This window comes from Argentina silus, assembly GCF_951799395.1.
Source record: "Argentina silus genome assembly, chromosome: 13".
Classification (NCBI taxonomy): Eukaryota; Metazoa; Chordata; class Actinopteri; order Argentiniformes; family Argentinidae; genus Argentina; species Argentina silus.
The window spans coordinates 9,882,114-9,895,602 of record NC_139667.1 but is presented as its reverse complement, the minus strand read 5'-3'; the positions used below and the strand labels follow the sequence as shown (position 1 = coordinate 9,895,602).

Below are 13,489 nucleotides of genomic sequence, written 5' to 3'. Positions count from 1 at the left end.
GTTGTTCAACACACTATAACCATTATGGTTAATGTCTTCACATAGACACAAATATTGACTACTGATGATCATTTGTGTGTTTTATGTCTTCACACATACACTACAAGGCAATGATGCTACTCTGGGGTGTGGGTTTTAACAGAGCCCTGGTTCACTGTTTGATGTATGCCTTAACACATACGTGTGAACACAGGCCAGCTCTAGTTAATGTGTAAGGGGAATGATCAGGGAGGGAGGGGTGGTGAAGGGGTTTAAGGGGAGTTAAACGTGGGTGTGGGGAGGTGTGTGTGTGTGTGTGTGGGGGGGGGGGGGTACGTGGGGGGCTTGAGGGGGTGAAAGTGTGTCCCTTCTGCAATTGGCTGCAGCTCTAAGTGTCTCATTATGCGGCTCATTGTTCCTTTGTTGGGCCGGGGGTATAAATGCACCCCTGTGAGGCTGGAGGGGGACAGACTCCTGAAGAGGACAGAGGACATCGCCTGCCTGAGACTGTGTTGACTGAGCTCTGAGAGAAGTGAGAGTGAGAGAGCATCAGCCCTCAAGGAACCCTGGTACTCTGCACAAGAATCACACCCAAGAAACATCCCTATTTTCCTTTGGAGCTTCATCTACCGGACCTTCTGAGATGGATTCTGACGCCGGCTCCACCTGCAGCCGCTCCTCGTCTCCAGACCCGGTGGTGGACGACGCCATGGGAGGCATCTTCTCCAACAAGATGTTCCAGGCCTACTGCCGTGAGCAGGGAGCTGCCAGCCCTGGCCGGTCGGACCGCTGCTCCGGGGGAGGCAAGAGCAGAACCGCCCTGGGCGCCCTGAACAAGGAGCAGGGGCCGGACGGGCAGGACTTGCGGCTGAAGGTCAACGGGCGCGAGAGGAAGAGGATGCACGACCTGAACGAGGCCATGGACGGCCTGAGGGAGGTCATGCCCTACGCCCAGGGCCCCTCCGTCCGCAAGCTGTCCAAGATCTCCACCCTGCTCCTGGCCCGCAACTACATCCTCATGCTGTCCAGCTCCCTGGACGAGATGAAGAAGCTGGTGGGAGACGTGTACGGAGGCAGCGCCGCCGCCCAGAGCCGCAACGTCGCCCATTCCAGAATTCCCCCCCCTCCGGCACCCAGCGCCCACCTCCCTCTGCACCCTCTGGCCCACTCCCTGCACTCCTTGGTGGGTAGCACCGCCTCGGCACTCCAGCATCCATCGCTACCATCTGGCTCTCACTCACCTCCCTCCGCCAGCTACCTGGGCTTCCACCACGCGCCGGTGCAGAGCCTTCTGAAGGACCCTCTCCACCTGGCCAGCTCCTACAGGCACTTCCCTGGCATGCCCTGCCCCTGCTCACTCTGCCAGCCCCTGCCCACGACCACCTCCACTCTACACAGCCTGTCCATGGGCAAGTAAAGCAGGCGCCTTTGGCCTCCACCCCGGGACTAAGCAGCTCACAGATGTGAACTGTTAGAGATTGGTGTTTTAAGAGCCTGGAGAACTGTTCAAAAGCCTGGTGATCACCGGGACTTGTAAATATGTTGTGTATACTGTATTTTCCATTGAGTATGCTGCTGCTATTTTTTACGAAATTACATGTGCTTTGTTTATATTTAAATGCACACACTGGGACGATTTCACAAAAAACTTCTTCATTGTTCTGTTATATTTGGAATTGTGTACTGCTGTGCCTGAAACACAGAGAACAGCTGCTGCTGATGATGTTTGAGTCACTAAAACAAATGTCAAAGTTGGAGAAACCACTGTGTCCTATTGTGCAACTATCCTATTTTCTTAAATTAAACTTTTGTTATTACAATAAAAAACTGCTTTCCCTTTCGTCTGTTTCGTTGGCAACAAAAGCGTCTTTCAGCATCAAAAACAGGCTTGCGATTTTAACAATAGTTTTGTGTAGCTTTTGAATCAAATGTCAAATGTTTGAGATACAAACAGCACTACAGTGCTCTTCAACAGCATATCCTGGACAGTAACTATGTCTCATTAACAGTTTAACATCTCTTTATAAACAAGCACTCTCCACGGTAGACTCAGGGGGTGTAAAGCTGTAGTGGTAGCTGTGCTGAGCAGGGGAGGGGAGGGGAGTGGAGGGGAGGGGAGGGGAGGGGTGGGTGCTGTAGGGAGGGTGTTGGTTGCTAACCAGCCATGGGGAGGCCTACCCCTGAGCTAAAGAGGGACAGAAGGGCCAGACAATGCCTCCGGCGCAGAGGCTGAATGTGGCCCTCAGGAGCTCAGGGACCATCCATCTTCACCTCAACAGGGTGTGTGAGATGAAAGGGCCACGCGGGCGCCAGGACGGCGCGTCACTGTTGTCTGGCCAGGCAGGGGACAGGGCTGCGTCCCTCTCATCTGGGAGCAGGAGGATTTGTCACTGTCCCATCAGGACACGGATGTATTCATAGTACCTACGGCACATCTGAATGGGAAGAGTAGATACGTGCTATCTTTTAATGCCGCATCGTGAAATTCTTTCAAGTTTCCTTGAGAGGAATTGTAGTATCACACTCTTCATGGTTGTAAGCATCACCAGGTTAGTATTCACATTTCAAAAAGTAAGTGTTATATTTCGAAGACTGTAACGCAAATGTAGCACTTAATGAAACAGATTATCTAATATACTTTTTTTTTTATTTGATCGTTGTAAACAATGATTAACCAACTAGACCAAATACTCAAGAACAATGGCGTATGTGGGTTGGACATGTATTTACTCAAACCCCTGACAATGGCTCACCCTCACTTAGCAACAAATCAAGCGTGTAAAATACATGCTTATCCTCCCACGGCTGACAGACGAGGTGGCTATCAGGGAGAGAAATGAAGAGATGTAACTCCTCGCCCCCCCCCGCCGCCCCCTTCCACCTCCTCCATGAGAGCTGTGAATAGACCTGGATAATAGCCGTGCACAGGACACAAAGACCGGGGGAGGCCGCGCTCTCGTGCCTGGGACACAGGCCCCCTCCATTCAATCTACATTTCATCATGGTAACAAGCGCCGCCAGGCCAAAAGGCCTGACACCTCGCTCGCCACAAAGGCGGTTAGCTCTAATTTATGGGGCTATTGACACTGTAAAGAGCCCCTGTCACTACTCCAGGACTGTCAGCTGTGGGACGTCCCAGCGGGGGGCGGCAGCTGCCAGCCCGGCCCAAATAGGGGAGGGGGCTCTATGGTGGGGACTGGCGCTCCGGCGTCACCTGGTCCCCGGTCCCCTGACACTGGGACCCTGGTCCTCCCACAAGCCCCCCCCCCCTTTATTTGGGCACAGGTGGGAATGGGAAGCAGAACACATTGTGGGGATTAGTGGGGTTCCACCTCCCCTCGCTCTGCTCGCTCCTTTAGGTAGATCATTAGAGACATTGACTTGTGCAAAGCTGGTGTTTCCTGATCGACACCAGATGGTGTTAACCCACGGAGCAGCAGCAGGATGGAGAGTGTTTGTGTGTGTGTGTGTGTGTGTGTGTGTGTGTGTTGGTGTGTGTGTATGTGTGTGGGTGTGTGTTGGTGTGTGTGGCGTGTAATGGATATGCATCTTAAATCCTACAATATGGACAGTGCCTTTTCCGAGTCATTATGTTCTGCCACTGTTACCATGCTTTTTACATACGCTGACCCGCAGTGGCAACATTAGTTTGGAATCTGTGCTGTCCATACCGTGTATGAGGCAATTCAGATCCAAGTCATAGAAAGCATATATGATGTGGGACGTTTAGGGCTTCTTTGTGATGAGTGAGAGCTATGTGATCCACAATACGACAGTAGACAACTGGACTTGCAATGTGGATGAGAGAGATGGAATGTAGGTCGAAACGCTGCAATGACATATTTGTACAGCTTTGAGGTTCGACCATATTTCTTTCATGAAGGACACCTTTAAGGAACAAAGATAAAAATAAAATAGGATGGTCCCAGAACCTTCAACGGTAAGGATTGCCACTATTGTATGATGTACATGCTCATGCTAGCTGTATCCGCCCTGAGCCTTTGAGTCAGATGGAGGAGTATACTGGAGGGGATGCCAATCAATAGAGGGGTGTGTGTTACCCTGGGCTCAGCAGAGGCAGGATCGACAGAGTTAATTAGGGAACTGAAGGACCCAATTAGTGGGATTTAGGGGCTGGACAGGAGGAGACATATTGCAGAACATACGCACATATTGTGCTGCGTCTGGATACAGGGGAACTTCAATTAGGAGAGAGCGCTCTTCCAGAAGCTTGCAGCCTGACCTTTTTACTCCCTGCTCTGTAAAGTCTGGCTCTCTGTCACCCTGCATACTGATGAGAAGGAAACACAGCTGGGATAGGGGGTCAACACACACACACGCACACGTGCCCGCGCACGCACGCACACACAGAGCCACATCGTCTACAGGGGTTGATGGGGGGAGTCAGATGGGAGATTATGAACACCCATTACCGATCAAGTAGACTGTAGTATAGTTGGAATGTAGGCATGATTCTGCTCCTATTAAAAACTATTTATTCAAACATATTTTGGATGATTGCATGAAATAATACACAATGCCTGCCACATACATACTCATCTAGCAATGCATCGTCTCAGATGACTACTGTGTCCCTCCTAACGTTTTGAAGCTATGTTTCTATCCTCATGATTTCTTCAAATATTTGATCATCTAGAGACTAGTGGGTCCTGGTCCATCATTTGGGGATACAGTATGAGGTATTTTCTGGATAACAGCAGTAACAACAGCACTACACGTAAAATGACTCGTCGTGAGGTATGATCCTCTGCCGACAACGTAGTTGACAAAATTGCAATCAATGTTTTTCGAATAACCAAAAGAACATCTTTAACATAATAAGTATTATTGGAAATGACTGCCAGACTGCCATATTTATTTTAGAATTAATATTATGATTCTTTTTCTTTCTTTTTTTACACTACTACAGACAGCCGGGGTTAGAGTTCAGTAAATATTGATGATGTCATGCTCTGAAGATGGCTGAAGGGTGAGTCTGAAGTCGCAAAATAGTTTTTGTTTTATAATTTACTATTTTGCCGTATTACATTCATGGATGTTTGCCGTATCCATCAAATATTGTTTCGTTGACATGTAGCTGTAGCTAGCGTCGTCTGTGTTGAAGCGATGCAGTGTGTAGCTCTATTCGAAAGTCTAAAGGAAGTCCGTCTGTCAGGGTTTGTTTACCAAAATGTTATTGCACCAGCTGGTTAGCTCGCTAGCTAGCTAGCTGCTGGATAACGTGTTAGCACATTGGATTGCAGTATCATTTACCCAAGAAACTTTAAAAGGTTCTTCCAAATGTCATGTGGACATTTGTACGTAAACTACGTCCCGTCATCATCTCGGATGAGGACATATTGCCTCATAAAATGCAGTTTAGCTAGCAAGTCTGGTTAGCTGACTAGCTAGCTAGCTAACGTCAAAGAGCCAACCCCCAGCTAGCGTATTAGCTATTCGTCAACGTATCCGGCAAATTCCCAGTGTTTGGCGATGTGTGTCAGATAGTATTTGACTGCAGTGGTGCACATATTTCAGGGGGCGATGGCTGACATAAGTAGCCAGCTAGCTGGCTAATATAGCTGCGTTGCTAGGCATTTTTTCACTCGCCCCTTTCCTTTGTGTTAGTTTTGGTGTCTAACAATGTGAATAAATGTCTCCTGACTCTAGGGAAGGTTGGTGGGGAGGCTGGCTTCAGCAAAGCTTCCAGGCCGTCAAAGATAAGGTAGGCATCCATGTTAGTAAACCAGCTGCTAATCTGATTATCCCTCCTGATGTTGCATTATGAGGATCAAGCCTGCATGGTGTTCAGCATCTGCACTGTGTATTTCCCTCACATGCTTCATTGATTTCATTTCAACATGAATTTTTTATATTTTTTTGCAGTCGTCTGAGGCCTATGAGTTCATAAAGCGTGACCTGACAGAGTTCTCCAACGTGGTACAGCATGACACAGCGTGCTCCATTGTGGCCACAGCCAGCGCTGTCAGAAGCAAACTAGCGGTACTTGTTTATTGTCATCTTGGTCACTGTTCTAAGATAAACTCCAAAGCACAGCCGCTTATTTACTGTGGCTACCCTCCTGACACAGCAATGTCGCTCATCCTGTTCCCTTTCAGGTGGAGGGATCCTCTGATACCACAGAGAAGGTGAAGAAAAGCTTGTCTAGTTTCTTGGGCGTGATAACAGACACCCTCGCGCCTCCTCCAGATATGACCATTGACTGTGATGTCATTACGCTCGTAGCAACGCCAGCAGGCACCACGGAGGTGTACGACAGCACCAAGGTGAGCGCCAGGTGGCAACACGTCACCAAGTTGTCATGTATTTCTTCAGTATGATGCCAAATAGTGACCTTTGTATATTTTGTATTGCATGAATCAATGTAGGATCATCAGTGATGATAAACTTCCAAAAATGGATTTGAGTTAGGAATGTAGTTACATTTTGCTACACACACACATTTTGCCTGTCCCAACCAGTAAGGAATTATATTGCACAATTGACTTGCAGAGATACAGAGTGGGTCAGATTGCTTAACCACAGAATTTCACCTTAGGCCTACTATGCACACATTCAAAGAACATTGTCCAGGGGCCATATTGAGTGAACATTCCAACAACAAAAAGATAAATGATTTGCACACTGTTCCATATTCTGTAAATGCTCTTTGATTAGACAGACAACAATTTGGCTTAGTTGATGAAAAACTGTGTGTACAAAACAGTTCTTTGGGACCATCTTACAGTGTGTGGAATGGATTGATTTTGTTCCATGTTCAGTATTGGTTGTAGCACATGACGTGTCACGTGTGTGTGTGCGTGTGTGAGTGTGAGGCTGATCCTGATCCTGTTTGTTCTCTGCCTCCAGGCTCGTCTCTACAGTCTCCAGGCCGACCCTGCCACCTACTGCAATGAGCCTGACGGTGAGACAACTCATGTCTCTCTGTTCCTCTTCTATTGAGGAGGCATCGATCCCTGGCATGAGGGACAAAAGTCAAAGTGGATTTGTCTCTTAGGTTTGTTTTAATTGTGATCGGCTCGTTCCAGGTCCCCTAGAGCAGTTTGAAGACTGGCTGAGCAGCTTCAATCTGGAGGAGAAGAAAGGAGAGGTCTCTGAGCTCCTGGTCAACAGTCCTTCAATACGGGCCCTGTACACCAAAATGGTGCTGTTTGTTACTCTTTTTGTGAAGCCTTTCACCAGATACAGATTAAAGCAAATGAATGGGTTGATAGAATAATATGAATGACTGAGTTTGAGCTGACAGTGCATGAACTACTGCTAACTATGCCAAGTCTAAGCTTGATGTGATATATTATGTGTTTTCTTATTCAGGTGCCAGCAGCTGTAGCCCATTCAGAATTCTGGCATCGGTATTTCTACAAAGTCTTTCAGTTGGACCAGGTAACACGCTCACTTTTGTTTAGAGGATCACAGGCTGGCATTGATAGCAATTAGGAGCTGTCATGGACATTGTAATAGAAAGCATTGTTCTAATCTCATGTTAGTGTCATGTGCCACCTGCTGGCCAACTTCAGTTTAAAGTGTCTTAGTTTTATTTCATATTGCAGAGGTGCACTGTAGTACTGGAAAACATAGATATTGAGGAAGTGGTCCTACTGTATAACTTCTACAGCACTGCAAAGACATTGTATGAGTCAGTTACTGGAGCAACATTACACATCTGTCATTGTGTTGCAGGAATGAATGTGTATCGTTTTTGATTGTGACCAACAGGAAGAGGCGAGGAGAGTGGCTCTGAAGCAGAGAGCAGAGCAGACCACCCACACAGAGGCTCTGGGCTGGGAGGAAGAGGATGAAGGTATGTTTGGAATAAGGGAGATGAACATTCTCTTCAATGACTGAAAATCATCATCATGTAGTGAACGGCCTCATTGTTTTGAGCTCTGACATGAAGGCAGTCAGACTTGTACATCCACTGTTCTCTTCTCTTCCCTTTCCTCCCTCCTGCCCCAGATGACTTCCTCGGAGCCACTTCCTCATCCCGCCTCGACTTCACTCCCCCTTTGGAAGACTCCACGACCCAGCTGCCCTCTTTACAGTCAGCCTCCACCCTGCTCAGCCCCACCCTGTCCTCCAGCGGGGAGCGCGACGCCAACCTCTCCATCAGCAGCGACAGCCTCAGCCTGCCCACGCAGGTGGAGGTGAGGCCGGAGCCTGCAGCCGCGGAGCTGAGCCACAAACTCACCGAGGCCAGCCTGGAGGAGAGACGGGACCTGGGGCTGGAGGAAGCGAAGGACCAGGAGTCGGAGAGGAGCGGCCTGGAGCCTGAGGCTCAGGTACAGGCTGCAGCCCAGCCAGAGCCCACAGAGAGGGCTGCAGCAGAGGTGGTGACGGCCCGGGCTTCTGCTCCCTCCACCACCAGCACCACCACCACCACCACCAGGCCAGAGCCTGCCAGAGAGGAGGGACCCCAGGACCTGAGAGTGTTTGAGCTCAACTCAGACAGCGGGAAGTCAACACCTTCAAACAACGGCAAGAAAGGTAAAAGACGGGTAGAATATGTGATGAAAGTGATGATAGTTGGCGCTGTCCGTGTATTCCAGTGGACCAGTACTTTGTCCACACCGCTCCAACCAGACATCTTAAGTATTTGACTTGTCTTGGAGTCTGATCCAGTAGATGTGTTGTGTTGTTGTTGGTTTCTGACCCTGTGTGTTCTCTGACTCCCTCCAGGGTCCAGCACGGATGTCAGCGAGGACTGGGAGAAAGACTTTGACCTGGACATGACCGAGGAGGAGGTCCAACTGGCCCTCTCTAAAGTGAATGCTACAGGAGAGGTGGGTCACGGTGCTCATGGCATCACAGCACGTGTCCTGTACCATTTTAGGTTGTGGCGTTTCACCTGTTTTCATACTAAAGCCTCGTTTATCACAAATACGCATTGGAGGGTTTGTATACAGTGTCAAACGTGTAACAGTGCTCTATGGTTTTGCAATCACGTTCGGTGTGTGTCTAACTTGTGGATGTTTTTTTTTTCCCCAGTTGGACGAGGACTGGGAGAACTGGGACTGATGGCGGTAGTGTTTGTGTCCCACCATTAAAGCGAGTTCTCGGCAGACGACCCATGCTTAACGTGTTTTAACTCTTTGTCCACGCCGTCACCATGTCACGTTTTGTCCGTAGGGGAGTGAATGTCGGATGGGTTTTGGACCATGTTGCTGACCCGCTAACGGCGAACAGCGGAAGTCCCGAGGCAATAAGATTATAGACCGCACTGCCAGCTGTCAGTTTGTGCTTCTAGGGTCTCAAGGGTTAGAACTCAAACCTCTTTAGTTATTTCTTGGAGCAACTTTTCAATAGGGCGAGGATATGACAATAATTTAGGGTGGTTGGTGTTCCGTCTGACTATAAAGCTAAGTGACACCTATTGATTATTGAGTCGTTTCACCACATCTGGGGAGTTCTTTCTTTTCTCTTCTGAAATGCCATTACGAAGTACATGTAAATTGTTGCCAGTGCACTTCAAAGTTACGAGGGTGGAGAATTATGTTGTACCTTCAGGCTACAGAACAGCCATTAACTGTAAAGCTGCTTATCACCCTTCTTAAGATGAAATTCTTCACAAGTGAGGATGGTGGTTTATGATTTCACTCTTATGTTTATTGTTTCGCCCCCTCAGTGATTTCAGAACTCCTTATCTTATGCAAGTGAATATTCAAACTGGACACGTACTTTGGCCTTTATAGAAAGCTTTCATGTTGTATTCACTCTCAGCTCTAGATACATGGCCTTGTAAGACACTAGTGTGAAAAATGCTATTCAGATGTTTTTGTGACACAAGAAGCAGATCTGATTCAAAACACAGCCAATCCATACTACATTGTACATTTAAGTTTCTTTTTGTTCTCCATCTCTCCCTTTGATGCTAAATGATTGATCTTAACATGTCATCTCTGTGACCTCACAGGCCACATTTCTTGTCTTTTATTTTCTGTCCCTTCATTGTCCACATCTAGGATTCTTTTGTCCATGTCTGTTTTTTCTGGGTGAGGAGGGTGTTCATGTATTGTCAAAAGAGAAGTCACTTATGACGCAATAAAGAGGCTGCAAAATTGTCCTGGTGTCACGGTGCCAGAGTATTGGGCTTGGATGTCTAACTGATGTACAAAGGAACATTCCAGACTGCAGACCCAAGCCTGCTTTGCTTAGCATGATGTTGGCAGTAAGCTAAGAAGACCAAGAGGCAATGAGGGCCGTGTCTGCTTGATTAATGTAATGATACGCTTATTTTTGCAGTATATCTCACGCTATTCTCATCTTTTGTAGTCATTGTCATTGTCTTCATTAGTGTTAACAGTGGCCAAGGCTCAAAGCGGCGTAAAGATGTAGTCTACATATTTAAATGAGTGCTTTATTTCATCCTAATATAATTATTCTGTGCATTGCATGTAAGTGCAATCACATGCAAAATGTTGTGCCGAAGGTGTATTGTTTATGTTGTACATTTGTTATGAGGTCATTGACTAAGCTTGTCTCTGGAGGAGGAATTACTTGTTTATAATGTATGTTGCATGTCTCAAGTTCTCTCTTTCTATGTATTTCACTTTACATGTATTTGCACTTTAAACTCCAATGCGTTTAAAGCTGTTAATTTTTTAGGCAAGTATATTTTCTTCAATTTTTCAAATGAGCATTGTCATTAAAGAGTCTCATGCAACGTGATAGTGTCTTTGGATTTACAAACATATCGTTTTAGCCACACGAATCGATTTTATTTCACGTTCCCTAACGTGCGTGTAGTCACGTTTATAAGCCATCATAGTTCCATTGATTGCCATGTAGGAAGGTTCACGAGCATAACGAGTATTATGACGAAACGCGCCATCTCCCGGGTAACGTTGCATTGGCAGCCATCAAAAACGGCACCTCCTGGCTTTTCAACGAAAACATTGAGGAAAACGTTAAAAAAAACAACCGTAATACGTAGTACATGGGTAAACGAAAACATTTGCCAACCAACTCCAGCGGCGAAAGGTAGGCATATCCCTTAGGTAGTTGACCTCATCCAGTAGTTGTCAAGGCCTATCACCAACCAACCACCTGTTTCCGTTCCCTTCCGTTCCTCTCCGTTCCTCTCCGTTCCTCTCCTCTCCTCTCCGTCTACTGACAGCTACCCCATCCTCAAAATGTCCTCCGACCAGAGTCCTGTTGTCAGCAAACACACCTCATTCCTGGTGGCTGCTAAGGCTCAATCTGCGACATTAGCGTCAACAGCCGACGTCCCCCCATCCCTGTAAGTCAAATAAGAGCTCTTAACATCATGCTTACACCATCTCATGTAGGCTTAATGTCCGAGAAGGAACGAAAGACTCGCCAGAAAAACTAATTATTTTGTTCCCCACAGACAGCTCCGCAGGTGCCCCGGTAATCACTCCCTGACGGTTTGGCGGGTGAAAGAAAGACGGCAGAACGACGACGGCCTGCCGACCGAGACAGGCAGTTTGACTGTCAGACCGTCTTCTAACCACTAGTGTGCGAGCTATAAATAGGCTCGAATAAAAGTGTTTATTTCACATTGTATTGCATTGTCCGACGTGTCCATTTACCATGAGGGTTTGGGTCTTTCGATTGAAGTGTGATTGATTGATTGATAGCGGCCTTCAGTGTCTCCTGCCGTTTTATTCACGTCGAGATGTGAACAAGGCGCCGCTGTATGTGTGTGTGTGGTTATTTAATATACTATATTTGCCATTTAGCTGACGCTTTTCTCCAAAGCGACTTACATTGCAGTGAGTGCATACATTTCAGTATATATGGTCCCAGCGGGAATCAAACCCACGACCTAAGCGTTGTTAGCGCCATGCTCTACCAACTGAGCCACAGAGGACCACGTTATTATTTACGAGGCCACCAGGTGGCAGCGTGGCTCCATTCACCTCCAACCCAGGGACCTACCACTCCTTCCATACATCTGGAGGCAGTATCCATCTCACGGGCTGCTTATACATCCTCGTCAACAACGTTGTTTATCAAATAAATCAACATAAGCCCATGACTCACCACCAGCACTTAGCATTCTCACAATATAGGCCTATTCCCTTACATTTTAATCCTTGTTTTTTTTGTCAGTGTCCAAAGCAGCATTGGATACGTTTGTGGATTAAAAAATAAAAAAAAATAAAAAATCGACCATAAGATTTGGCCAACAACAGCCCTTCTTCGTCAGAGAGGATGCAGCTGGGGTGTTTGTTTCATTTCGATCCACTGCAATACATGTACAGTAGACGGAAACTCATGGCACACTTTATATCTGGGGTATTTGGCACTAAATGTGGCCTCGCATGCTGGTTGACATGAGAGAAAGGATGGGTGTATGTACAGTGTTGTGCTGGCTGGCTGTGAGCCGGAGGGTGGCTAATGTAGGTCACACAGCGAACACCTGCACAGCTCGCTGTTTCACTCTCTTTTCTAACATGGATGCTGCCAGCATCCTGATTGCCAACCGAAATGGCCATAGGACGGAAATACTGAAATGCTCTCTCTCTCTCTCTCTCTCTCTCTCTCTCTCTCTCTCTCTCTCTCTCATTATCTCTTGTTCTCTCTCTCTCTCTCTCTCTCTCTCTCTCTCTGTCTCTCTCTCTCTCTTTCTCTCATTATCTCTTGTTCTCTCACTCTCTCCTGCTCTCTTGCTCTTTCTCTCTCTCACTTGCTCTCTCTCTCTCTCTCTCTCTCTCTCTCTTTATGTCTCTCCCTCCCTCTCCCTTTCTCTCTCCCTCTCTCACTACTTTCTCTCTCTATCCGACACACTCACACACACACACACACACACACACACACACACACACACACACACACACACATGCCTGTTGAATTGATTTTAGTCAGACAATAGGAGGTGTAATGGGTGTGGTCATGGGGGGCTAGGAGGAGGGGGAATGACTGGGTGATGGCCGTTGATTTGTCATCCTCTCTCTCTCTCTCTGGATCATACACAACTCTCTCCTATTTCACTGTCAACACACAGCCGTACACCGTTGAAGGACAGCTCTGTTGAGACGGAGGAGAAGTCATTCTCTCTCTCTCTCTCTCTGATTGTTTCACTGTGATCTATGGTGAGACATGCTGGAAACGCATCACGTTTTGGTCTTGAGTACGGCACACTTAAGCCTACATTTTCCCCCAGTCAAACATGCGGCTGACGAATGTTTTGAAGACTTAGCCCGCTTTTTTTTCGCCTCCGGGCAGGGTAGATCATTTCACATCACTCCCCCCCGGTGTTAGGTTTTTGTCTACGAATACAGAACCAACTCGCTGATATACAGAACCCCGTGCGATACACCGTTCCGTCAAGACCACCGGAATTCCCAAACGGAGGACCGATCCCTTCCTCACATGCTGCCTCTGCCGGACCCCCAACCGGCTGCAGACAGCGTGTACTGTACATTACTTTCTTATGCTTTTCCCACTCGGAGCCCTTAGTCAGCAGAAGTGCCATGTAGGAATTTCCTGTAGGGAATGACTGCTCCCTTGGCTCCGTGGTATACGC

At 47.4% G+C, this 13,489-nt stretch overlaps 2 protein-coding genes across 2 annotated transcripts; both read left to right on the top strand.

Moving 5' to 3' along the window:
* Window positions 1–622: 622 nt before the first annotated feature.
* Window positions 623–1,396, top strand: olig4 (oligodendrocyte transcription factor 4; the record flags this gene model as incomplete). The annotated part of the gene is made up of 1 exon (XM_083683871.1): window positions 623–1,396. One exon carries the CDS (start codon window positions 623–625, stop codon window positions 1,394–1,396), a length of 774 nt encoding a protein of 257 aa, XP_083539997.1.
* Window positions 1,397–4,946: 3,550 nt separating this feature from the next.
* bsdc1 (BSD domain containing 1) lies at window positions 4,947–10,665 on the top strand. The gene is made up of 11 exons (XM_083683923.1): window positions 4,947–4,969; window positions 5,650–5,704; window positions 5,866–5,982; window positions 6,099–6,266; window positions 6,850–6,904; window positions 7,029–7,144; window positions 7,315–7,383; window positions 7,717–7,801; window positions 7,957–8,484; window positions 8,677–8,780; window positions 8,986–10,665. Exons 1-11 carry the CDS (start codon window positions 4,959–4,961, stop codon window positions 9,013–9,015), a joined length of 1,338 nt encoding a protein of 445 aa, XP_083540049.1. The 5' UTR covers window positions 4,947–4,958; the 3' UTR covers window positions 9,016–10,665.
* The last annotated feature ends 2,824 nt before the right edge of the window (window positions 10,666–13,489 follow it).